The sequence below is a fragment of the Carassius carassius genome, chromosome 14 (assembly GCF_963082965.1).
Source record: "Carassius carassius chromosome 14, fCarCar2.1, whole genome shotgun sequence".
Lineage (NCBI taxonomy): Eukaryota > Metazoa > Chordata > Actinopteri > Cypriniformes > Cyprinidae > Carassius > Carassius carassius.
This window is the reverse complement of record NC_081768.1, coordinates 13466037-13493424: the sequence shown is the minus strand read 5'-3', so window position 1 is coordinate 13493424 and position 27388 is coordinate 13466037. Positions and strand designations below refer to the sequence as shown.

The 27388-nt window shown below is 37.0% G+C and overlaps 1 protein-coding gene across 3 annotated transcripts in view; it reads right to left on the bottom strand.

Moving 5' to 3' along the window:
• The window catches only part of kcnq5a (potassium voltage-gated channel, KQT-like subfamily, member 5a), a 125509-nt gene that overhangs the window by 5769 nt on the left and 92352 nt on the right, over positions 1–27388 (bottom strand). For 2 of the 3 annotated variants that reach the window (XM_059566204.1, XM_059566205.1), the window contains exons 3-13: positions 21302–21428; positions 18926–19101; positions 18007–18132; positions 16735–16845; positions 14621–14716; positions 9645–9739; positions 7677–7703; positions 3985–4205; positions 2349–2457; positions 1197–1328; positions 808–918 (exon numbers count right to left, since the gene is read on the bottom strand). In XM_059566204.1, coding sequence (XP_059422187.1) covers positions 808–918; positions 1197–1328; positions 2349–2457; positions 3985–4205; positions 7677–7703; positions 9645–9739; positions 14621–14716; positions 16735–16845; positions 18007–18132; positions 18926–19101; positions 21302–21428 — 1331 coding nt within the window. The remainder of the gene's footprint in view (positions 1–807; positions 919–1196; positions 1329–2348; positions 2458–3984; positions 4206–7676; positions 7704–9644; positions 9740–14620; positions 14717–16734; positions 16846–18006; positions 18133–18925; positions 19102–21301; positions 21429–27388) is intronic. The other variant, XM_059566206.1, reaches the window with a different exon arrangement.

Here is a 27388-nt window from a genome sequence, read left to right as displayed (position 1 = left end):
ACAAAAATCAAGCTTTGGGACCCAAATAATAGGGAAAGCTGAGAAGAATGAATCTATACACAGGCACATTCATCTAAAACCATGCACTGCATCACGGTTATGCTGGTTTAGCACTGCCAACCTTGTTAAACAGGGAGAAAGTTCTAGATGGAGAAAAATGGAGAGATGAAGGAATAATTGAACAGAGCCAAAAGCTTGAGGCTTTGGGTCACTGACACATCACAAACATATCCAGCCTTTACTGCAAAAATACACATTGTCAAAAAAAAAATAATAATTTATTTGGTGTCAAATGGTCCTTTAGAAATGATTAATACAACAAACTGATGCCAAACTTTTGAACGGTAGTTTCTTTTTGCTCAGAATTTTTGTCTTGTTTGCATTAAACATATCTAAATATCCTTTAGATAAGACTGCATAATAACTTCAGATAATATAACTTGAATTAAGATGTATTACTTTGTATTTCCGTCTCATTGATAAATAGTTTCATAAACATAAAGCTCACAAAATATACTTTTAATGTTTCAACAAGCAATTAGATTTAAGAAATAAACGTATATATTGTCTGAAATCCAAATTTAATATCACACAATTTATCTTGATTTAAGGGTCTTTAGATATTTTATTTATTTATGTATATGTATGTATGTATTTTTAAGTGTTTAGCTCTTTACTGCTGTGATGCTGATGTCCAGACGGTTATTGACACTGGAGAATTAGACACACAGCCTCAGCATTTGACTCTGGATTCTGGATGTTAAAGAGTTAAAAGAGTTTAGGGTGGGGGATTGTGGGTCGGCTGACCCTGGGGCAGAGTGTTTCCTCTTGGCCTGGCTGTAATACAAGTGCAGGGAAGGAGAAGAAAAGGTCTTGGCTTTGCGACTCAGGGTCTGTGGACCCACAATGGTGTCCAACCTGAATGGGAGAGTGCACACAGGGAGATAAGACAGACACGGACATGTAGATGTAGGAAATGTGCATAAAAAACAAACCTATTGAACTATTTTCTGTACAGCTTTCTGTAAATATGTTTTTGTGCTAACTGCATTTGTTAATGTGCATTGGTGTGTGAGAATATTTTTGCAAAAAAAAAAGAAACCCGGACTGAGAACTTATAAATTATTTTAAAACATTTAGTCACATGATCACATTGAACATATTTTCACCACACAACCAGGGCTGGTTAATCTCACCTAGTCTGGAGACTCTTGATACGACACAGCATATCCAGGTGACCAGCAGAGTATTGCTCAATCACATCTTTCACATCATACGGTCGAAGCGTTTCCTTAAACTTCTTCTTGGCCACATGGAATTTCATTATCCTGTCAACAGTGAAACAAGAAACAAAACTCAACTAACTTTTGATTAGAAATTATCACACACAGACATATGTAGTAAATGTAAGGAAAAATAGTACAATATGTTTTTTTCTCATTTGCAGTTTAAATATATTTAATGTGAGTTTATTAAAACATTTTTATTAAAAAAATAATAAGAAACAATTTCATTAAATGCATCTTGAAATAAGTTTTTTTTTTTACCATGAACTATTTGAATTGTTTCAACCATGAACTTTAAAATTTCGTAAAAAATATATTTTTAGTTACATATTAAGATAAATCTATAAACATTCAATTATGTACATATGCAATCAGTACAACAAAGCAAACCTCTTTGCAACTCACAAATAAACAAGCCTGAAAGTTGTGTAAGCTTGCTCTGAACCACTAGAGGGCAGAAATGAGTCACAAATACCACAACAGTTTATAAACCAAAGGAAAAAAATACCATTAGCTATACCTCTGCTTTAAAAACAGTTTATTACTCAAGTAAGGCTCATGTTCTATAAATCTATGTGCTACAGATGACATTAGCCATGAAAACACAGGTATTACCACAGACACACTGAAACCTAAACATATTCTATGCGCGACATTCTGCAGAGTGAAGGTGAAAAGGAAATATTGACAGGGGAGCAGATTTCACTGATCTGTTTCTGTAATGTCTTGCAGATTCAAGTCCCGGTGAGTTTTCTTCCTGTCAGAGCTGGTGTGTAAGCAGAACTGACTGTGAACATTTCTATCCGACACCCTGGGAAAGAGGAGAGGGAAAAATCTCAGCCCACCTGGGAGACCCTAATAGTTTGGAGCGATGGAAGTGAAGTCACATGAAGCAAAATCAGTGGCCTGTCCCAGCAGGAGAGAGACAGCAGCGATGATCTAACCTTGATGCCTTAATAGGCCAGGAAGGTCAAAATAAGTGTTTTCAACCCTGCAACTACAGTGTGAATACTTCAAGCTTTCACAATGGGAGAACAACGCTCTCTGTGAAGTCAAACTCACCTGACAGCCCTGATCACTGCCTTCAGTGGGGCAGATAGATCTTCCACAGTCACATCACAATGACAACCCTTCTCATCAAAAGCATCATCCGGTCCAATATTTGTGTCAGCTATGAGAGAAAGAGAGAGAAAGTGAAGCAATCTGAATCACAGCAAGCAAAAACCTATTTTTTTTTTTACAAATTTTTGTGTCCTCAAAAAGGCTGAAAACTAAACTAGGCTGAAAAGTAAAGAAAGCCTATACAGATATCAATCAAAATAGCATTCAAACAGGTAACAGACAAAATATATGATGCTTGTAGAAGAGAACGAATTCTTCCATTTAAACTGTGTGATGTCTGACCCCATCAGCAGTAGCAGTGCGGGACACAGATAAACGGCAGAGGATGACAGATTGCTATCAAAATGTAAAGAATTTTCTCTTCCTCAGCAGTGGCTTGTGGGTTATATATAGTAAACTGTGATGGATCTATAGTGTTTGCTATATACCGTAAGAGTATGAAGCCAGAGAGGGGTAGCACAGCAGGTATGAGATTCATTTTGGGTTGAAGGGTCTCAAACAGGGCTGGAGCTCGATCGCTGCTGCCACTGAGAAGCTACCTTTGCAAAATCTGCTTGTTAGTAGTAACTGCGCACTTCTGTGAAAATGTACTGATTGGGAATGTTACAATAAATCTTATGGTATAACAATAACAAAGCATGTAGGTGCAGTGTTGGAGAGTGACTAGAAGAAGTGATCTATCCATCTGATCTGATGTGCTGTGTAGAAGTCCGTCATGAAACTAAAATTTAACCTATTTTCTGTATGTCTAAATGTGTGTTATTGATCTTATTGTGTAAAATATATTTATATACACTTAGAATTTTTTATTTATGTATTTATTTATTTTTGAAAATAGCATATCTCAATCTTTAGGCGAAAAACGTCAGACTTCTCTCTTTGGTGACGTTTTGCAATCTTCTCCAGTCTTTTAGTCCATTTAAACCTGTCCCTGTAAACTCATGTTAATTTATGTAGCAGCAGTGATGGGGGCACTTGGACATGTGGTTTAAAATCACTTTTTAACATCCAAACATTTTGTTACTTCACTACTTTTGATTGTAAGCAACATTCCAAGCGAAGCCCTGACAAGGCCAATGAACAGATAAATTTTTTTTTACTAAACTATTTCCCTGTTTTATTTTCCCATGGGACCATGCTTCTGTCAATCCTTTGTGACTGATGTACAGGATTCTGTCAATACTGAAAATCCTCTTATAAACAGTGTCGCTATCTATACTTTGCACTCTTATTCCCTGAGGGGCATTCTAGTGATGGGAGCATGAGCCGAGCAAACTAGTGCAAACAGAGGGTCCCATGGGAGACCATGTTCTCCCACTGCAGCCCAGTGCATTTGTAAATAAGTCCAAAAAAACAATACAATATATAGGGAAACACACATTCTTATTTATAAAGGGTCATTTGGTGTCAAGACTAGCAAATAAAACAGCAAACATGACAATTATTTTAAAATGAAGTAATTAATAATTTGTGAAGCAAAATAAACCACAGGTCAGATTATCAGCTAATGAGAACATTCCTAAATCTGTTACAATAGAAGTGGAACAACAGCAACCAAATAAAAAAAGCTGTTCACCTTCAGCCGTTGTGCGCGATTGGCTCTTGAGTCTCAGTGATGGCCGGAAGCGTGTTCGGTCATTGAAGCTCCAGCTCTTCTGGACCTTGGCAGGGCTGCTGCCCTCAACCCCAACCTCTGTGGCAGGAGAGCGTCGGTCATTCACTGACATCTGTCTGCTCTTCATGCTCTGACCGCGAGGACTGGCCATGCGCACACGCTCCCGAAAACTTAGCTTTTGACTGCAGGAGAGGAAAGAAGAGGGATGGAAGAGGATGGGAAGTGGGAAGGGACAAGTAAACAGAGAAATAATTAAACATGGAATGAAAATAAAGATGTATTCAACTAAAGTTTGGATTAATAAAAACTATTCTGATGGCTTATTTTGGACTTGCAAGATTCTCTACTAAATTCCTCCAGTAAAACTGGTTGTTGATACGATTAGGAACCACATCTTACTTGGGAGTTCTTTCGCCAAAGCCTCAAAAACGGTTCTAAACTTTTCTCATAAATTGCAGCAAAAGACCATCATGCAACACAAACCTCATTAAATGGCTTCCACCAATCAGCAAGCAGCATTCTGAGGAATGACTCTCTAACCACCCTACTTCTTTTGAAACCTTCTGTGTGGAGCAGCCTGACAACATTTCCATGTATCTTTCTAAGCCTGATGTAGAGGCCCTGAATATTAACAGTTTATGAGCAGAACAGTTCTATAGGTATTCCATAAGCTGGGGTTCTTAATTCATGCTGGATGTCTACATAGTCCACTGAGCTCATGCTTGGTATTGAGTTTTTTATGTGAAAGAGATGTTATGTAAAAGGAGAGTGAAGACATAATGCTATAAATGTGACTTACAAGAATATAGAGCTAAATTTCATGCACATGCAACATGCAGGTTAAGACTAATGTGTAACAGGGAGATATACAGTTCAATCAGAGATATCCTTCACAACTAAACCGAACCTTTAACCACTTGATCAGATTATTCCTGCATTACAATGTGGGATGTTGGAAAACTGGTGGTCTTAAGTTTAGAATCTTTGAATAAATTAGATATTGTTTCATTTTGGTAATAATATTGTAGAGTAATTCCTGCATGTCAGATAAGGTTATTGTATAGATCAGTCAGTGGCAGTTAAATCTTTCAGGCAACAGGCAGTAAGACCCTCATATTAGACCCTCTGTAGGGTCTGTAAGGTTATCTGAGGTGGCCGTCATCCTCCATGCATAAGGTTAGTCAGCATTCACATTGGTCATATTGCTGGAGCAGTGGGGGATGCTGGGTACCTATATTTCCGTGTGGTATACCTCCTGAAGAGCCTCTGTCTATTACTATGACCCTTACTAAGGAAATGAGGAAGACAGATGGCAGATGAGTTAGATAGACTGTGAGCAGAAACAATCTCCTTAAGTGGAAGAATTATACGGATGGAACAAAATCGAAACAGAGACACGACTTGGTAGTAAAAATGGAGCAAAATGCTAAATAAATTGGCATGTTTTTGCAACCAAACATGGTAATTTAAAGTTTAATTAGCACTGACCAAACTACACACACTCACAAGCACATTCACACTAGAAATATATTAGAAGTAAACAGTGTACAAACCTTGTCTAACAACCAAAGAATTTGACAAACTTTCTTGGATTAGTTGGTTAATTATAAATGATCATTCTGTAAATATTTTGTTCCTTTCACTCTCTAACCAGTATAAATGGATAATGTGGATTATACCTAATGTTTTCTTAAAGACTAAAGACTTAATGTTCATCCATTTAAAAGGTTTCACAAGCTTTTTGTTTGCTGTAATGCCTTTGAAATTTGAAGATTAATTTTCCATCACATTTAATGACACATTTGCCACACACTGTGGGGCTTTTCCAACTGTAAATGACTTCATTTAAGTCTGAGTGCTGGTGCTCCGCTCTTCACATATTTAATATGAACCATGCAAACATCCAATTCCAGCTCTAATTGAAAGCGTGAGGATTCAAATAAGAAAAAGCCTTGGGCAATAAGCTTCACCCCTGCTGAAATCACTTTTAAAACAAAAAGTTACCAGCCTGACAGCAAACATCTGACCACACTGTGGCCTTGCAGATGCGACAGTCTTTTAATTTGTCTAAACATAGTCAAGTACTGTGTACAAACATGCACACAGTCCTAAATGTCAACAGCTAAGTCTGGAACTGAGTCACTACTTTTGACTTTTACTTACAGGGCCTATTGATGAAATGTATTTAGAAGAGGATGGGGGTTGTTATCGGGGGAAAAGAAGAAGGATAAAACTGTAAAACACTTTAATGCATTTATGCTGTCATCTTTGTTTTCTCCTGGCTGTACAGTAGTAATACATAACGCTCAATATAAACAATCTCCGAATGGAAAAAGTGCATCACGTCTCTGTCCATGTAGGCAGACAGAGAAAAGTAGGCCAAAGTACTTGTCTATTACAGAAGAAGCCCTGCAAGTACAAACACACACACACACACACACACACACAAAACACTCTTTGGTAGAGATGAACACTTGTTCTTAGCAAGTTAGCAAACTGAAGCTGCTCCACAGCTACGCTACTGTTCTAAGACTTTAACTAAAAATGGTTCTCTGAAAAATTTGTTTGGGATTGGTCAATTGTGGCCAATGCAGTAGTGAAACTAAACCATGAAACTGTATATTTGTCTATTGTCCAAAACAAAATACTGGTGCTACTTTCATGTTCCGTGCATCACTCTGTGCTTCTCTCTAGAATAGTATATTTATATATTAAAATATAATTGCATTTATATATTAATATTAATTAATGTACATAAATATATTTTTAAATTAAATCACACTACTATTCAAAAGATTACATAAGTTATATATATATATATATATATATATATATATATATATATATATATATATATATATATATATATATATATATATATATATTAATTCACAGTATTACTATGTTGTAATGGCTTTTTATTAAATAAATGCAGCCAACATAAGTTAAATATATATATATATATATATTAATATATTAATGTAACTGTGATGGAAAACCTAAACTTTCAGCAGCCATTACTTCAGTATTCATCATCACATGATCCTTCAGAAATCATTATAATATACTGATTAATATTATATATTACACAATATATATCGGGGCTCAATTAACATTATTATCATACTTAATATGTTTTGTTAAAAGTCATATTTTTTTCAGGATTCTTTGATGAATAGAAAGTTTTAAAAAACAGCCTTTATCTGAAATTTTCAAAATGTAAACATTAAAAAGTCTTTACTGCAACTTTTAATCAATTTAATGCATCCTTGCTGAAAAAAAAAAAATATATATTACTGATTATAATTTATAAGTACTATAATAAATAAAAAATTCAAATCAAAATTTTACAAATTATATGTAGCCTTGTTATAAGCGACAGTACAGTTAGCTTCACATTGGTGTCCTGATCATCCTGTCTTGGTTTATTCTGTGATAATTAGCAGATACCACACATACTATAGCTACTATTTCAAATAAACAAAAAATCAATGGGAGTGAATGATAAAGCAAGACATGTAACATGCCATGACTGAATCGACTTAATTCTTCTCCCTATTTTTATTGATGCCATGGAAGCTAAAAGACAATCGATACTTAAATAATTAAAACATTCCGGACACTAGGAGGATGTAGATACGAGAACAACAAACCTGCTGATGGATTCCCCCTGGTCTTTCCTTCAGGTGTTAGTTAAAAACATAGAGAGAAAAGAGGCAGGATATTAACACTTCACATGAACGACAGAATCTAATAAGGCAACTACAGAAGAGACACAAATGCCTCTGAAATATACTAAGTGTTTCACTGTAGGAATGACACACCAATATATTTCACTGTGTCACTTATAGTTTAAATGTTAAAAAAAGGAAATTAAACAAATATACCACAACACACACACACACACACACACATTAAGAGTAGGGAGAGATGGAGAGTCTTTTTTTAAGACAGGCAGCAAACAAGCAGGCATGCAAGCTATGAGCAATGCACAGTCAAGCTGACTAAGACGAGCACTAACAGAAGAGGGACAGCTGTGTTATCAGGGGCTGCTCGGTGTGTAATTACTCCAGAATTGGGGAATTGTCTGAATATAGCGGTACACCCATTTGTCAGAGCATTGTCATGTGTCTGTCTTCAGGTGTCTGTCCACAAACTGTCCTGGCTACCGTTCAGTTTGATTTATCTGTTCTGGGCAACGCAGGGGAAATTTCAGTCAGCCACAGCATACACACGAGGAAGCTGGTGTTAGGCTGTGGCTCTCATCCAAATGGAAACTTTGAAGCTTCAGTTATACAGAAGACTTCTGTTCACTGTCAAAACCTGAGGGTTGTGAACTATTTCAGTAACTGTACATCAAGTATTATTATGGGAAACTACTGAAACTGAGTATTTGTTCTCTTAGTGAATGACATGACAATGACTGAAGGGCAATTCAAAATGTTTGAATTGTCATACCCATTTAACCTTCCAAAGAACAGAGGAAATATTTTGCAGAACATAATGAATGACCCAAATATTTGATATTTATTGTGCATCTCACAGAGCTACAGGGCCATTCAAATTATGCTCACACAAGCTAATAAAATGCATTTCATGGTAATTAGCCTCCACTACAGTTTACTATTATTTGTCCTCATGAAGAGATTTTTAATCAGTTACCAACACAGGGTCTTTTACCTAAAAAAATATGTTCTAATTCTAGCTATCCTCAGGAATGAACAACTTGATTTGAGTATGAACACATGATTCTATATTAATAGCAATACAGCATCAAAGAATTGTAAAACCATGCGGTGTTGCATTTAAAGTTCTGACTAATGTAAAGTTCTTTCTTTATTTAGTAAATGAAAATTTAAGGACTCAGAAGAGTTGGGTTTGTATTAAAGAAATATTGTTGTTTGTTGAAATCCTTATTTTTGTTCATTTCAGCAATCTATGAAAGCTGCTTCCACCACAGAGTAACATTTATAACAAAACTGATTTTATGTCACCAAGTTAACAACTTGCAATTTAGACTTTGTTCTTTGAATTGCGAGTTTATAATACACAATTCTGACTTCATCATAATTATCAGTGTAAATCTCAAACTTTTGACATCCCTCTTAAAAGAGATATAAACTCCAAGAGATATAAAAAAAAAAAAAAAGTCTGAAATGTTAGCTGATCACATGAGGGATAAAATTAGAATAGTGAAATATATGCTCACAACTTTGGAAAAAAAGTCTTAAGTGTGAAATGTGATCTTAAAATTGCAGATGTAAACAAAAATGTGTTATAAGTCTGAATTGCAAGATAAAACTTGAACTTCGGAGAAGAAAGTTATTCAGTAGCAATTCGTTTAAGATTTAGGAAAGATATTTTGACTTTTAATTTTGACAAAGTATCATACTTGGCTATATTTTATTTATACTTCTGACATCTGGCCATACGCGTTTTTTCAGTGACCTAATGAGGATTTAAATAAGCAAGGATATCTATAGACTACAGTAGGGCACGGAAGAGATGGATGAGAGACAGATTGAGGGAAAACAGAGTTTATTTGCTGAGGGAAGTGGGAAAATGAGAGCTACAGAAGCACTGACACCAAATACGACACCAGCTGCCAGAGTTGTACCTACTTTGTAGGGCTGCAGGTATGCAACGCCTTCAAATGAGGCTTCCAGGTAGCAATGGAAACCGAGTTCTCATCAGCCGCATAGCTACGCCACACACACTACGTGCAGAATATACAAAACCAGGAAAATAGGGAGGGAAATGAGGACAGTAGAAAATAAAAAGAGAAATACATAAGGCCAGGAAAAAAGCAAGGGTTGGAAAAAAAGGAGAACAACAAAAGAAAAAAAAAAGATTAGTAACAACTGGTTCATGTAAGCGCTCTTCCATCAGTTACTGCATTGATACATGCCTTTGAGGAGGGAGAACACTTTTATAGAACAGCCATGTGGCACTCAGGTATGTTCTGGAGTGGTCTGTGGAGTAGAGACGCCACGCAGCCTGACACAGGAGACAGACACACACAGACGGGGACATGGGTGGAGAAAGACAATAGCATGGTGAGGGAACAGCCAGTGAATCATTGATCGAGCTCAAGACATTTCTTCAAACTGCTGTTTTCATTTTGTATAAATGTTCTAAGTTTTGAGTAATGCTGCAAAAAAATTAATTTTGTGGACCAAAAGTGAAAATGCTTTTTTAAAAATAAGATTATCTGCATAACAATGTGAGTTAAAAGTTTAAAATGAATTCATTATGTCTTAGCATATGGTTTTGCTTAGAAATAATGCAGCACTTGAGCTGCATGACCTTCACAAGTTAGTGGAAAACCTGATAATTATGTTTTCCAGCACGATCTGAGAATGATCCAAAGAGCATCTTGAGAAAGTAAGAACATCTGACCATCTGTCCAAATAGTCGCATGATGTCTCAAATTTATTGAATCTCTTATTTGTGTAATAAAGTTTCATTTTTTTAATGTTAATGTTCTTTTCTTAGACTTAGTCTTAGTCTAGTCTTAGACTTTTAGATCTCACTGTACACAATTCAAGAAGATTTGAGTGTTTTTCACATATTTACCATGTCCAAATATGAGAGCAGATCAGTGTTGAACAAATGTCTTGGCGTTTGGGTGGCACACACAACATCAAAACAGCCAAAGGACTTAAAAGTGATGTGGTGGATGAAAAGAGGAATACATTTATCCAGTGAAAAGTCTTTATATATAAAAAGGTGTTTTAAAATAAAAGCAAAAAGTGTTTGTGGGCTCATATGTTTTAATTTAAGGGTTTATGTGTGGACTTTGGAACCTGGACCACAAAACCAGTCTTAAGTGTCAATTTTTCGAAATTATGATCATCTGAAAGCTGAATATATACGATTTCCATTGATGTGTGGTTTATTAGGATCTGACGATATTTGGTCGAGATACAACTATTTGAAAATCTGGAATCTGAGGGTGCAAAAAAATCTAAATACTGAGAAAATCACCTTTGGACTTGTCCAAATGAATCCTTTTTTAATTACAAAATATCTTCATGGAACATAATCTTTACTTAATATACTAATGATTTTTGACATAAAAGAAAAATCGATAATGTTGAACCATACAATGTTTTTTTTTTTTTTGGCTATAATCACAGTGACTTAAGACTGGTTTTGTGGTCCTGGGTCACATATAATTAATATTTTTATGAGTATTTGATCACACAGATGTTGTTGTAGGATATAATCTACAGCCAACATGCTTGCATTTAACTTCTGATTTTGCAATGCATATATAACAATGAAATAACATTTTATTCATTGTTAATAGACTGAATTGTAAAAAGTGAACTATGTGTACAAGAATGAAGAAAGCCTTGAATGCGAATTTACTAAAACAAAACCTAATTTATTATTATTATTATTTAATTATCCAATATACTGCATGATGCCAGCATATATGGAAAGTGATTGATAAGTAATTTTTTATTAAAAACTACAAACAAAAGAAACAAAACAAATAATGTGCACTAATGAATCATTCATAATAAGGTACATGCATTAAGAAAGTCAACAAGGTCATTTTTCTTTAACGATGACTTATAATAATGTGATAATGGATATGGTTTTATGCATCAAGATGTAAAACTGCATTAAAAACCATAAGACAGAAACAGAAGACGTTGTGAGAAGAAAAAAATTAGAAGGATGAAAGACTGCTCTCAAATTGTGTGACGCAGCAGTGAGGAGGGAGGGCATATTTTCCATCATTCTCTACAAAGATGTCAGTAAAAGAGAAAAGGCAATCGTAACATGCAGGAAAGAATCCTAACCCAGACATAGCTGAGAGTCATACTCCACAGATTGTAATTAAGATATATATTCCTGGGTTATACAAAGACCTGAAGTGATTTAAGGGAGGTGAGAGAGCACAAATGATGAGAAATAATCCACCAATGCAGTCCCTGCAACATTACAACTTAAACAACACAGCATAGTTCAAATAAAGAGTTAGTGACAACAGTAATTAAAGCTGAATGGTTGGATGCCCGCTGAAAGGTCTTTGGAAAAAGGAAATAAAATTAAAAACAGGTTTAAGACAGATCAGGAAAAGAGAAAACATAAACATTAGGACTGATGAATTTATGAGACATTCTCTGTCTGCAATATCAGAAAACAACCTGGAGAAAGAAAAGGGGTCATGGTGGTTAAAATAGTTGGGAAATTGCATGTGGGTTTTCAACAGGAGCCAAGAGGAAGTAACTAATTTCTATAATATTACAGGACCTCAATGTTTTGTAGATGTGTGTTTGTGTGTGTGTGGACATTTTCCTGGAGTAAATCTGAGGAGAAGGATGCACCGTTCATTAGGAAGAGCTATTGTCCTCAGGGAGGCCCTTGCTCAGAATTCTTTCTGTGGAAACACATCATAAATATCTTCAAGTGTTTCCTTTGGCTCTGATAATAGTCCTCATGTAATCAATGCCCGTGGTATTGTTCGCTTTCTCTTCTTTCATTTAAAAATGAACTTGGTTCACTCCAAAAACAATCTTTATTAATCAGTATGCTTGTATCTAAATCATATCTAAACATATACCATGACAGATTTATTTGAAAGGCAAAATTGTATAGGATATGCAATTATTATTATTATTATTATTATTATTATTATTATTATTATTATTATTATAAAAAATATTAAGAATTTTAACTGGAAAAGATGACAAATAGAGATAAAGATTCTTTTTTTTACAATTAATTGTTAATTCAAAAATATGTAATAAAATAATGAAAAATAAAATATAAATGATTAATATTAAATATTAATTTAGTATCACAATTATTAAGATTATTATTCAATTTCATTTATATATATATATATATATATATATATATATATATATTCATATATATATTTTCATATTTTCTTGATTTCATGTCAACTTTAGTTAAGTAATTTTGTTGAGTAAAGTTTTTGTTGTGTTTTAATGTGCCTACATAGTGTTTATATTTTTAGTTTTTAGTTAGCTAGTACAATAAAAAAAATGGCAAATGTTGAAACTAGCTAAAATAAAACAAGTTAAAATTTTAGTTAATATTTATTTCAAGTAACATTCTACTATTTCCTTTATTAAATTTTTTTTTAGTTTCTGACTTTTAAAGGTCCCGTTTTTCGTGCTTTTTTGAAGCTTTGATTGTGTTTACAGTGTGCAATATAACATGTGTTCATGTTTCGCATGTAAAAAAACAGTATTTTTCACACTATTCACCTATCTGTATACCGCTGTTTTCACTGTCATAAAAACGGGCTGATGACTTCCTTGTTCTATAAAGTCCCTCCTTCAGAAATACGTAACAAGTTCTGATTGGGCCAGCGGTTTCTGTGTTGTGATTCGACACCAGCTTAGCATGCGCTGCCCTCCTGGAAACGCGATTGGGCTAGTTTTGGACTAGTTTTGAGAAGCAAATGGGCAGGGGCATGTGCTGGAGATGTACTTATAATCACAGGAGCGTTTTTTACTGACGAGATGCACATGAAAATCGCATTCGATTTTTTTGCACAGCCCTAACATCTAGTTAACAAAGCTAAACAGCGTTGCCCTTTGTGTAATAAGTTACAGAAACTGTTAAACGCACCAACTTAAATAATAAAATACGCTTACCGGTTGTGGTCCATAAACAACGCCTTCTCCAGACAAAGAGGGAACTGCTCCATCTTTCAGGAATAATCTTTGTGCGAATCTGGCATTAAACTGATTGAGATTGAGGAAGCAGTCCTCAGCAAGCTGTCCTCAGCAAAATGTGCTGCACATAGTTTTACATGTGCATTATAATTTTCGGGAACCGAGTTAAACATAAATTGTAACCATTAATCTCCAAGTACAGAGTCCCTGGGAAGGCCAAACAAAGGTGATTGGACTCCGAGATGAAAATAACGTTTCGACGACTTGGCGACAAACACAAACGCAGCTCTTCCTCTTCTCCGTCTGAGCGCAACAAGACCACGGCCCCCTGTTTGTGTACTCATGTGGGCGGAGGTTAGTCCAAAAACTGTTTTAGTGACGTCATTACTGCAGGAACTAGAGGGTTGTAGTCCAAAGGGGTCATTTTTTGTAGGCGAATTCTGTTAAATAAAATATCTTGCTTGGCATTTAACTTTGAGCTTTAGAATTTTACAGATATTATTAATACTCTAATAACAACATTACACACTAACTAAAGTTTAAAACATGGGATCACGAAGAACGGGATATATAATAACTGATTTAAAATGACAATATCAGGGAAGATATTATATTATTATATAAGGTATTATTATTATAAGATATTATTATTATACAACTGGCAGGTATAAAACTAATTTTATATTAACATAGTAACTGTGTGCATTTCAAGTGTGTGTTTTTTCAAGTGAATCTGATCTTTGAGGATGAGAATCAGAATAGGGCAAATCATACATACAGAAGAAATGCTTCTTTGGGTTCCTTATAAACCACCAATTATGAAACATGAAGAGGTTTGAGAATTAAGTGTTCTTTGTTTTAAATTTGAATGAAGCAATGTGTTGAGTTCTAAATGTCTAACTAATCGAGTTTTTGAGAAAGGATGAGCTCACCTGTATGAGGCTGGCTGCTGGGTTTCTCCTCTTTTCAAAATGCTTCTGTCTGTGCTGCTCTTGGACCTTCAGAGCAAAGCCAGAGCCAAGAATACCCTACATCCACATCCACAGAAAGAACACAAAAGGTTGAATCTGCCGATTTGGACTAAGAGAGACTGAGTGTGCAGGATACATTTGTGAGCAGAGAGTTACAGAATACTTGACGAGAATGAGTCAGACAGGTCGCTGAGGGGCTCACACATACTGGGCCTCATTTACGAAACAAATGTGTACGTTTACATTGGTTATACATTTGTTTCAATCCATAACTTGGAATTTATCAATATGGATGTGAACAGTGGCTACGATCAAATCTCATGTCTGGTCTCAACTTGTGTATGCACGTTTTTGAGTTTCCTGAACTTGCACGCAGCATAGTAAATATGGTGGGCAATAGTAGAATTGCATTTTGTTCATTTGAGTTATTTTCCTGACCGACAACCAAAGCTCATTAGTCGACCACTGACCAGTAAGATTAGAATGTCTTTTTTTAATAAAAAAAAAATAATAATAATTTATTCAGGGCTTTATCATTACATGCGCGAATAGCAGCGTAAACCACAAACCATGAGGATTCACACATCATCACATCACGCACCAGCAGCACTTCTGGGAATGGAGAAAAACGGAATAAAATAAATAGGACCACACAAAATAAATAATATATAATAATATAGTATAATTCACAGATAAACAAAAGGGAAAAACACTATGCAACAAGTATATGCTCGTTTTTGTGACACACTTAATGCATTTTTTTCATACGTGAAGGATTTTACGCGAATACTGGAACATGAGTGAATTATATTGTCATGCTTAGGCTACATAATAAATAATAGTTTAACAAATAAATAATACAAATATGTCAAAAATGGAAACATTTGTATTCTTGAGAGAGGCTCGTGAGCACAATGCCGTTTCAGCTTTGATTTACGTTTCTGTGCTGTTTATAGCTAATAAATGCCACTAGCTTATAGCGTGATTATTTTTTATATTATAGTTTAATATATTATTTTATAGCTGCTTATTTTGTCATTCTTGTTCTGTAGTATTGTTAAATGTAAAGAATTTGTTGTGGACTGAAAGGAACTAAATAGGCTAAATATGTTTTTAAAGGTTTCCTTATGTGTACCGGTATTTAATATACATTAACAAATGATGTAATTGTTAGCAATTACAAGGTTAACAGGTGTTTTGGAGTAAGATAAATTTCTCTTTCATGAGATTACTTCCTCTTTTTGTCAGGGCTTTGTTTCTCCGTGTTGTAAACTCAAAGTTTCTAAACCGGGGTGCACTCGTTTCTACGTTAGATTGATAAATGAGGCCCACTGTGCATTCTCAAACACATCATAAAAATCATAACAGTACTCACACTTTACCTAAACTAACAAAAATGGTTTTAGTGATTTCAAGTTTCATCCTAAAAGACCACAAATCCTCCATCTCTTATAAGTGAGATCACCTAAGTAGTCACGATAAGAAGGCATAACCTAATGCTTAAACTTATATCTCATTTGTACATCTGGCGTCATTTACTCACACTGAAGTTGTTCCAAAAATGTACATGTTTTTTCTCCTGCTGAACACAAAAGAAGATATTTTGAGGAACAGTAACCAAACAGCTGTTGGTCCCCATTGACTTCCATAGTATCTCATTTCCATTTTATGAAAATTGTGAAAATATTTTTTTTCCCCCTGCTGTGTCATATATACAAGTGAAATGGCTTGTTGAATGTGAATTATAGGGTGGGACTTAATTCTGAATTGTACATTGACTTCATGGTGACTACAAATGTCTGCAAACATACAGTATGACGTCAGAAGAATTGGAATTTAGTGCAGAAGATTACTTCAATTATGTTTCTATGGAGTTCAAAAAATAAAGCAATAATTATCATGTTTGGGACAACATTAAGTTGAGTAAATGCAGACAGAATTTCCATTTTTAAGTATACTATAGCTTTAACTTCTATTTTTTATAAATCCATTGTTATGTAAAACAATATTTACCCCAATCTATTCTAATGTCAGACTGTGAGTCATGTAGTACATATCAGGTTGGAGCTACTCACAGCAGGCAAAGCGAAGAACGAGATGCCCACCAAAGCAAACCCTGCAGACAGAAGCCGCCCAGTCCAGGTCTGTGGAGTCTTATCGCCGTATCCAATGGTGGTGAGTGTAATCTGAAGAAAGATGTGAGAATATGAAGGTTCAACCTTTTTTATATGTTTAAAAGACTAGGGTCATATTGCTAAAGACTTCCCACAGACAGACAGCATTGAATTATGTGTCTGGTTGCAAGCCTGCAGTGTACTTTTACACTCCACATATCACCTTCACTCATGTATGGAGGAGGAATAGAAACCTCAACACACTCTGACGGCATCTACGCGATGGCCAAACATGTATCGAATTCTGGCCAGGCTGCATAGGAAAGTCAAAGGCATCCAAACATGCAGTCAGTTCTGTCCATTTATGCCATGTTAAACACCCATAAACACCAATCTACATTCTAAAGTTACGGCCGCACAAATGCACAGTATTAGATCCATCTTTCAGCAAGAGAAATACTTTAGTGGCTTGTCAAAAAAAAGAAAAAATCATCAGTCGAACATCTCTCACTTCTTTCCACAATCATAACTGAGCGTTTTGGATTCTTGCAGGCAGGGGATACTTAAACAAAGGCTCGGCCAAAGCAAATTCAACACATCCAGTAAAAGTGAGTGATTTGTCAAATGCAAAGCGCACTGCGGCCTTTCACATCGCTTTGAGGCAAAGACTAGAAGTGTGGGAGCTCACACACAAAATCAGACTCCTGTTCTCCTGTTTTCCTCCACGGAAGCCTGCCTGTCAGCTCCAGACGCTGGCTTGGGCTCAACCCAGTGTAAATACCGTGTGGCAGCATAATATTGGCCCACCGCTGGTTTGTCTCTGCATCTGAGCTCTATAGCAGAAGACCATACCCTCAACCGACCTCACATCTCCTCGAAACAGTTCTGTTTGTGCTTGGTAGGAGCAGGTAATTACATGCATTGATTTATTAAGTCAGCTGGTGAGGAACCATGACCAGTCCTGCTGTGTGTACCACAAAAACTAAACCCTGTCAAGGCGTAGGGTTGTAACTCACTTATCGATTAATACATGAAATACAGCAAAACACTGGCAATGCGTATTACTGAGCATCCTAAAACCCGTCAATGAGGGATGGTATTTATATAGATTGTATATAAATGTGAAAAGGGGGGATTTTGTGTACATTTGAAGGAAAATGTGCACAAATGCTGAAAGGGGTTGATGAAGAGCAAAAGGATGATGTTTAAGGAAGGCATTTAAGGTAGACTTACCGTACCCCACCAAAGAGCATCTGCATAGGTGGCGAACTGTTTGTTAAACTCTTTCTCCACCAAGTAGACCAAGAACGAAGAAAAGATCAGCACCAAGAAGCCAATGTACCAGGCGGTCACAAGCTCCTGAAACAAACATCACAATTTAATACACGCAACAAATTAAAGTCATGTCTACAAAAAAGTCCTAGTTTGGGAATAGCTTGGTGACCAGCTAAAGGTTGGGAGATCAGTTTAAACCAGATAAAACCAGCATGGCCAGGTTGTAAAACTAGCTAGACCAATCGAGGAACCACAAAAATAACAAAGCACCATTTTATTTTCCTTTTCTTGTTTTTATTTTTATTCATTTTTTTCTTCTTTATTTTCTATAAAACTGTGCTGGAACACTGTTTTTTTGTAAAAGGTACTTTGCAGATAAACTTATTTTGAATTACAATAAATTTAAAATGTTCTGCTTTTTTTCTGATTTTAAATAAGTTGTCAGGTTGGAAATCAGCTGGCTAGGAGGAAAACCAGGCCCAGGCTGGGAGACCAACTAAACCATACTAAACTAGCAAAGACCAGCGAAACAAGCTGGTTTAAGCTGTTTTTTTTTCAGTTTGATCAGGGATGTCAGGAAAATGTAAACGCTTAAGCCTGAAAGGAGATAGAAATAAGTAACTCTGCTATTATATTGACCACAATGATTCATTGCGGGGACCCCTAATCTCTCCACTAAATGGTGGGTAACTGAGGACTGAGGACTGAGGAAGCATGTGGTTTGGCCGCAGCCTGTGGATGAAGTTTCAGTCCAAGCGGTGCTGGAAAAAGAGGTTGATTGTGGGGTCACATGTCTGCCTCGACTTGAAAACTCACACGCAATGTCATGACCTGAGCTCATTTACTCATTTTTGCCCTTAAATAGTATTCAGTATACCTTGCTGTGAGCGTACACAACAGATCCAAGTAGTTTCCAGGTGCCGCCTCGCCTGTCCATACGCACCATGCGTAGGATCTGCAAAAATCGCAGACTGCGAAGTGCAGACGTGGCAAAAATATTGCCCTGGCTACCGGCTGAAACCACTGCGATGGATGCAATGAGCACAATAATGTCTGAAACACAAACACAGGAGACAGGGATCATTTGTACATGTTTACACCAAGAGGGAAACAGAAAAACTTTGACTTATCTAAAATTATTATAGCAGTTGGTCAATTTAGGAGATGGAATCAGTGACTCGTAGTAATCTTTATCTCACATTATCAATATCACTTAACTTTGGCATCACTGAGCCAGCTTCAACAAGGACTAAGACCACCCAGCCATTTCAAGAGGACCAGAACCCCTCTACCTTTAAGCTAAGCTTGCTGTTGTTCTCTAAGACGTCAGGAAGACATTTTTTAATTAGGCTGTTTCACTTGTCTGTTATGTCTTTCTCACTGAGGTCAGAGACAGAGAGAAGGGCCAAGAGAGAGCAGAGAAGCCACAGCCTTATAGAACAGCATATCTAATCCTTCACTGCACACAGAAAAACCTCTCCAGCTCCTAGCGTGTCTCAACCAGGGATAATATTGTTCTTTACTCAAATCACCTCCATCATATTTTCCTGCTGAATGTTACACTTGAGGTTTGAAATAAGAATGTTCTTGTGTCACACATGCCGAGGGTGGCCTTCTAAAAGTCTGTTATTTGAAATTCGAATCCCACAGCCTTTGAAGGTTGCTACAAGGTGAAAATGGAACATTGAAGAACATGAGCAGATGATAATGAGGGCAGCAGATTTGTGGTACTTGTGAACAAAAGCCATACTACAAGATGGAAATCCAAAAATAATAAGTTACCAGTAGAGAAACTTTGAAAATAATGAAAGGTACAATTTTCTTTTCTTTTTTAAAATTTATTTTCCCCTTCTTTATTTTGCTGTAAAAGTTGCTTTAGAACAATTTGTGTTGTAAAAATGTAAATAAACTAAATGGACTAATTAAATTATAATCTTAATAAAAAATATATATATAACCAAACTTTCAGCTCAAGGTTTTAAATATTCATAAATGTCAGTACTGACATATCCTTGTTTAAAGATACCGATCTCAGATTGTGTCTCGTGTAAAACATTTTTATTTAGACCACAGACCAAATTTGGTCTGTAAGATATGTTAATATTACTATTCATCAAGGATGCAATAAATTGCAGTAAAGACATTTACAATGTCACATAAATGTTATGTAATATCATATTTTAATGTTAATTATTGAAATAATATCCTGAAGGACTGGAGTAATAACACTGAAAATTCAGCTTTGCCATCACAGGACAACATTGCATTTTTACATATATTAAAATAGAAAACGTTGTAAATTGTAATAATATAGCACACCATTGTTTTTATCGATAAGAGCCTTCTTTCAAAAACATAAAAAAACACATTGTTTTGTCGTGTGAACACATTGTTTTGGTGCACATGTATTCTTGTTTCACAAATCTTTATTTTATTTACTTGTTTATTTAAAAAAAAAACAATTTTTCAATTAATTAAATTTCATTTAACAAGGTGAATTTACTGTAGGTAAATCAGGTTACTTTTGACAGCCAAAAAAGTAGTTTTACAGACTTTTTATCAATTTATTAGTTGTTTAAACATTTTAAATCACTGAAATGGTTTAACAGTTGCTATGTTGCCATGCAAAGGTGTTACATGAAGTCGAAGATAAATATATTTATATTTGATAACATGAAGATGAAATAATAGGATGTGGTCACATAAAGTCGGTGTGCTTCATTTTGGGTCGGCAAGTGTATATAATATGCAAAGACCTTTACACAATTTCTAATAGGACATGCCAAATAAATGGTTTGAGCAGAGAGGGGAAATTGTTTCCTGTTTCTCTCTGTTTCATAATTCAGAGTTAGTCTCAGTGCTGATGGGATGCTGATGGAACTCAGCCTCCTAATGAATGGAGATGAGGTTCAGTGCATGACACACAACACACTGATATATTCACCCTTGAGCCTAAATTACCCTCATGCAACACAATACCACATACACCACGTGTAATAAATATGAATAGCTCTGGTTAATTATTGCCTGTAATCCCTCATTGGTTAGTTATTGTCTGCTTTTCCTCATAAGGTAATTACAAGAGAACTCTCACAGTCATTATGTATGTTTGAGTCAGTCATCGATTTGGGGCAGAGTTGCTATCATTACCCCATCGAGCATCCGTCAACATCCACACCAACACAGCAGATCCATCACCCTCTACAAACACACATATGGAGAGCACACTCAAAGAACACGTTTTTTATCCTACCGATGACACAGAATGGTTTTCTTGCAAAGCGCAGTCGTCCTTGCCATCCCCTGTAGCGACAGCAGCATCCAGCCGACCAGATGCGAATGATGTACTCCAGACCGAACACAACAATCATCACAAACTCCTGCAAAACAAAAATACACACAAACAGCTTTCAAGACAGGACAGATGCACCACTTAATGTATTGTAACTCATTAAAGCTATCTCGCCAAAAAATGCTTACTGTTATTTTCTGTAAAGTTAGCCATGAATGTATTACATATGTATATACTGTAAATACTGTACACACACACACACACACACACACACACACACACACACCCTGATACACCACAGGAGGCCTAGCTACTGTAACTTAATTAACCATCCAGCTAATCCATCATTGCCACATTCCTGGTGTCTGCTAATTGCAGTGTTAGATAAACCACAGTTGAGAGGGATTCAGCTGATTAGAGTTTCATCTTTCTGTATGCATAGAGTTTCATAAAGTTTATAACACTGCTCCTCTCCCAGAGAAATATTAGAATTAGAGAATTCCTTCATATCTGAACACACACACACACACACACACACACACATATATATTTCTCTATATAAAATCTTGAATTTAGTTTTAGGGTAAGTGGCTTATAGGTTTTGTTTTTTAATTAATTATATAGAAAGAGAAAATCAAATCAAATTTATCTTAGGAGCATTCTCTGATGGAATTCAATGTAAAATTCCTGCTGTTTTATAAACTAATGGCAATTAATTTGTTGATAATGATGTTGATAATATTTGTCTTTTTGCAGCTATTGATGGACTAATCAACCTTTTCCTGGGCCATATTTCATGTTTGCCCCATCTCTGAGGGGTAAGAGGCCTGGGATAAGCTTTTAAACTGTCCTGTCCTGATCCACTGTGACAGCTGAGCTGGGCTTCCCATGGCTTATCACAACACTGTTTGCTTATCCTGAGCACTATCTGATACTGGAGGATGTGCAGGTTCTGCTTTCCCACCAGTGGGGTAGACGCCATCCTTTCCTGCTTTCAGGTCACCTCAAAATCTCTGAACGTCTCTTAATACAGCCTCTTTAACTGAAACAGGAACACCTTGGCCCGCTCTACTAAGTGTCCGGTGGGACTGAGGTGCTCAATCACTAAAAGAACCATGCTGCTTTCTGCTGTCACCTGAGAAGATCCCATCAGCTAGTAAAACATCTCAGTGGAAGAATGAAACCAGCCCAGCATAATACAACATGTATCAAATGGCCTAATCCAAGTGATCGTCTTTTAACATTTTTGAAGGGATCTTTGAATACCAGACCATAGAGGAACAATGAAACCTTGTTTTAGTCAACAACAAGTCAAAATTTACCTTCACTGACTCTGCAACCTAGATCTTAAGACCTGCAAGAATGACACCTATAACAATAATTTTCCAACACTATTATTCCTCTGTGCTGTTCTCGTTATATTGGTAGTGTGGAGTTCCATACTACATTTTTTTAAAATAACAATACAGTGAAAAAGAAACGTAATGAAAATAATTTTACATTTTATTACAATTTAAAACAACTGTTTTCTATTTTAATATATTTATTTATTCCTGTGAAAGCAAATCTGTTTTTTTCAGCATCATTACTCCAGTCTTTATTGTCACATGATCCTTCAGAAATCATTATAATATGCTGATTTGCTCTTGCTGAACAATGGTGTAATGTAACGAAGTAAAATACTTCGTTACAGTACTTAAGTATTTTTTGGGAGTATCTGTACTTTACTTGAGTTTTTATATTTCAGACAACTTTTACTTTTACTCCACTACATTTCCTAATTAAAATGTATACTTTTACTCCCATACATTTCCCAGAGGTATATTTGTTACTTACTACAGAATAGTCAGAAGTCAGAAGAACACAGACTCCAGGAAAGCAGGTTTGATGAATCAGTGATTTGGTAAGTTAGACTCCTAAAAACACTCATGTGCTCATGTGCAAACAAGTGCGTGGACAACCGCTGATTATTCATTTTCCACTCAAGTTGAGTCTGGGGTGTGTTATATAGCATTGACTGCAATAATATTGTAAGTGTTGTTGTACTGATGCGTGATCTGATATTATCAAGTAAGTTAAGCTCACCAAATCACGCACAGACTGCACGCATGTTTATTTATTAGTATATTAATACTCAAAATTCCAGACATTCTAAATTGTAGATGGCAAAAATACTGCTGTATGCTATTTATATTAATATAATTTTATAAAGTTAACTTAATCTATATCACAAAAAGAGTTCTGCAGATATCAGCATTAACATCTTTAATGATCATTTTATACAAGTACAGTAAAGCAATAAGTGACTTACATTTTAGAACTAATATTGCTTGTTTTTGCTAAATTAAAAATAGTTCCAAACAAAGGTCTCAGCACCATTTTGCATCTCTGAGCAATGGACGGTGTTTACTTATTGAATTAATTAGCTTTTTGAATGAATCGGTTGAATAAATGATTCAGTGATTCACTCATTAACAATGTCAAATGCTTTGTTTCTGAATTAATCAGACGTTTGAATAAATCGGTTGAATCTCATTGACTCATTCATTAACAGTCTCATTGACTCATTCATTAACAGGAAATTGGAAAAGTAGCTGCTTAAGTTTTTATAATAGCAATTTGCATATACTCCAGAATTTTATGAAGAGTGATCAGATGAATTGCATAGTCCTTCTTAGCCATGAAAATTAACTTAATCCCAAAAAAACCCTTTCCACTGCATTTCATTGCTGTCATTAAAGGACCTGCTGAGATCATTTCAGTAATCGTCTTGTTAACTCAGGTGAGAATGTTGACGAGCACAAGGCTGGAGATCATTATGTCAGGCTGATTGGGTTAGAATGGCAGACTTGACATGTTAAAAGGAGGGTGATGCTTGAAATCATTGTTCTTCCATTGTTAACCATGGTGACCTGCAAAGAAACGTGTGCAGCCATCATTGCGTTGCATAAAAATGGCTTCACAGGCAAGGATATTTTGGCTACTAAGATTACACCTAAATCAACTAGGATCATCAAGAACTTCAAGGAAAGAGGTTCAATTCTTGTAAAGAAGGCTTCAGGGCGTCCAAGAAAGTCCAGCAAGCGCCAGGATCGTCTCCTAAAGAGGATTCAGCAGCGGGATCGGAGTGCCACCAGTTCAGAGCTTGCTCAGGAATGGCAACAGGCAGGTGTGAGCGCATCTGCACGCACAGTGAGGCGAAGACTTCTGGAAGATGGCCTGGTGTCAAGAAGGGCAGCAAAGAAGCCACTTCTCTCCAAAAAAAAAAAACATCAGGGACAGATTGATCTTCTGCAGAAAGTATAGTGAATGGACTGCTGAGGACTGGGGCAAAGTCATATTCTCCGATGAAGCCCCTTTCCGATTGTTAGGGGCATCTGGAAAAAGGCTTGTCCGGAGAAGAAAAGTTGAGCGCTACCATCAGTCCTGTGTCATGCCAACAGTAAAGCATCCTGACACCATTCATGTGTGGGGTTGCTTCTCATCCAAGGGAGTGGGCTCACTCACAATTCTGCCCAAAAACACAGCCATGAATAAAGAATAGTACCAAAACACCCTCCAACAGCAACTTCTTCCAACAATCCAACAACAGTTTGCTGAAGAACAATGCATTTTCCAGCACGATGGAGCACCGTGCCATAAGGCAAAAGTGATAACTAAGTGGCTCGGGGACCAGAATGTTGAAATTTTTGGTTTTCAAGAGGCGGGTGGACAAACAAAAACCCACTAATTCTGACAAACTCCAAGAAGTGATTATGAAAGAATGGGTTACTATCAGTCAGGATTTGGCCCAGAAGTTGATTGAGAGCATGCCCAGTCGAATTGCAGAGGTCCTGAAAAAGAAGGGCCAACACTGCAAATACTGACTCTTTGCATAAATGTCATGTAATTGTCGATAAAAGCCTTTGAAACGTATGAAGTGCTTGTAATTATATTTCAGTACATCACAGAAACAACTGAAACAAAGATCTAAAAGCAGTTTAGCAGCAAACTTTTTGAAAACTAATATTCATGTAATTCTCAAAACTTTTGGCCACGACTGTACATTAACATCTACTGGCAGGTTTAATTTCACATTTAGACAATTTTTTCATGTTTTAAAAGAATTTCAAATATTAGTATTCAATAGAGCAACACTTCAGGCTGCACTGTCATGCTGCAAGCGGCTGATTTCCCTGTGCATCTCAGAACGTAAAAGAACATTTCCCTGAAAGAGCCAATTTCTCATACGATGGATCATCTTTTTAAAGGTGCCATTTCACCCATGTTTTATGGATGTGGTCATTAGCTAGGGTCGGGTGTTGGTCTGGGCATTAAACACGCTGAGGTGGCATTCGTGGATGAGTCATGTTCCCATTGCCGGAAGAAGACCATCTCAGAGCTGCGGACCAGGCTCAGTTACCTCCAGGGGTGTGGAGCTCTGTTGCCTCTGTTGTGATCTAGTGTTCGTCCAAGCGGCAGCTTTACAGCCAGTCGAGCTGCCAAAGTAATGCGCTGGGCCCTCTTCTTGTTTTCACAAAAGTCGCGGAGGGGACTCTTGTTCCCCTTAGAGAGCAGGGTGTTCAGATCCTCAACTATCTTGACGATTAGCTTATACTAGCACAGTCTTGGGATCAGTTGTGTCAGCACAGGGACTGGTGCTTCAGTACCTCAGCCAATTGGGCCCTTGGGTCAACTGGGAAAAGAGCAAACTCTGCCCAATGCAGAAAATCTTTTTTCTCTGTATGGCATTGTATTCAGTCACACAGACAGGACGCCTCACAGAGAAATGTGCACGGTCGGTGCTGAACTGCTTGAATTAATTCAATGGCAGGACTGCGGTCCCACTGATACAACTTCAGAGGTTCCTGGGCATATGGCATGGGACTTCATGCCTGAGTCCTGAGGTGGGTGTGGCAGGGCGGCACTCACCGGGTTCAAGTTATACCAGCCTGTTGCCAAACATTCACCCCGTCAGACCTTGTGTTTCTCCGGGCAGGAGTGCCCCTAGAACAAGTCTCCAGGCATGCTGTGGTTTACACGGATGCCTCCACCACCAGCTGGGGGGCCACATACTACAGACACAGTGTCGGGGGTGTGGACGGGCCCCCAACTGCACTGGGATATCAATTTACTAAAGTTGTTATCGGTGCTCCTTAACTTGAACCGTCTCAAAGGGTGCTTACTAGGCAATCACGTGCTGGTCAGAACAGACAACTAGGCAACCGTTGCGTACAACAATCGACAAGGTGGTCTGCGCTCCCAACACATGTCGCTAGTCGCCTGTCACCTCCTCCTTTGGAGTCAGAAGGTTTATGAGGTCACTCCGTGCCATTCATATTTCGGGACTGCTCAACAGTATGGCCGACGAGCAGTCATGAGCTAGACACCCAGGAGAATTGAGATTCCATCCCCAGATGGTCCAGCTGATTTGGAGATGTTTCGTAGCTGCACAGGTATACCTGTTTGCCACTCCATGAAACCTCTCACTGCCAACTGTTCTACTTACTGACTGGGGGAACACTCAGCATGGATACACTGGCACACAACTGGCCTGCGTTTCCCCCAGTAAGCTTTCTTGCACAATTGCAGTGCAAGGTCAGAGAGGATGAGGAGCAGGCCCTGCTTGTGGCACTGTATGGGCCAACTCGTACCTGTATCCCCGAACTAATGTTCCTCGTGACAGCCCCTCCCTGGCAGATTCCTCTGAGGAAGTATCTACTGACTAAGAGATGGGGCACACAGTGCCGCTCACATCCAGACCTCTGGAAATTTCATGTCTGGTCCCTGAACGGTATGCAGAGGTTCCAGGTGACCTACCCCCAAGAGGTAGTTGACACCAATACTTCAGTGAGAGCACCGTCTATGAGACACGCTTATGCTTTGAAGTTAAACCTGTTCATTGAGTGGTGTTTTTCTCGTTGAGAAGACCAAGGGTTGGAGCGTAGGCTCCCTCCCTCCAATCTTAAAGTTTATGTCACTGCAATTGCTGCTAACTTTCAATTTGCACATAATATACCTGTACATAGAACTGTCTATTGTTATATATCTGTACACACAATTGTCAAT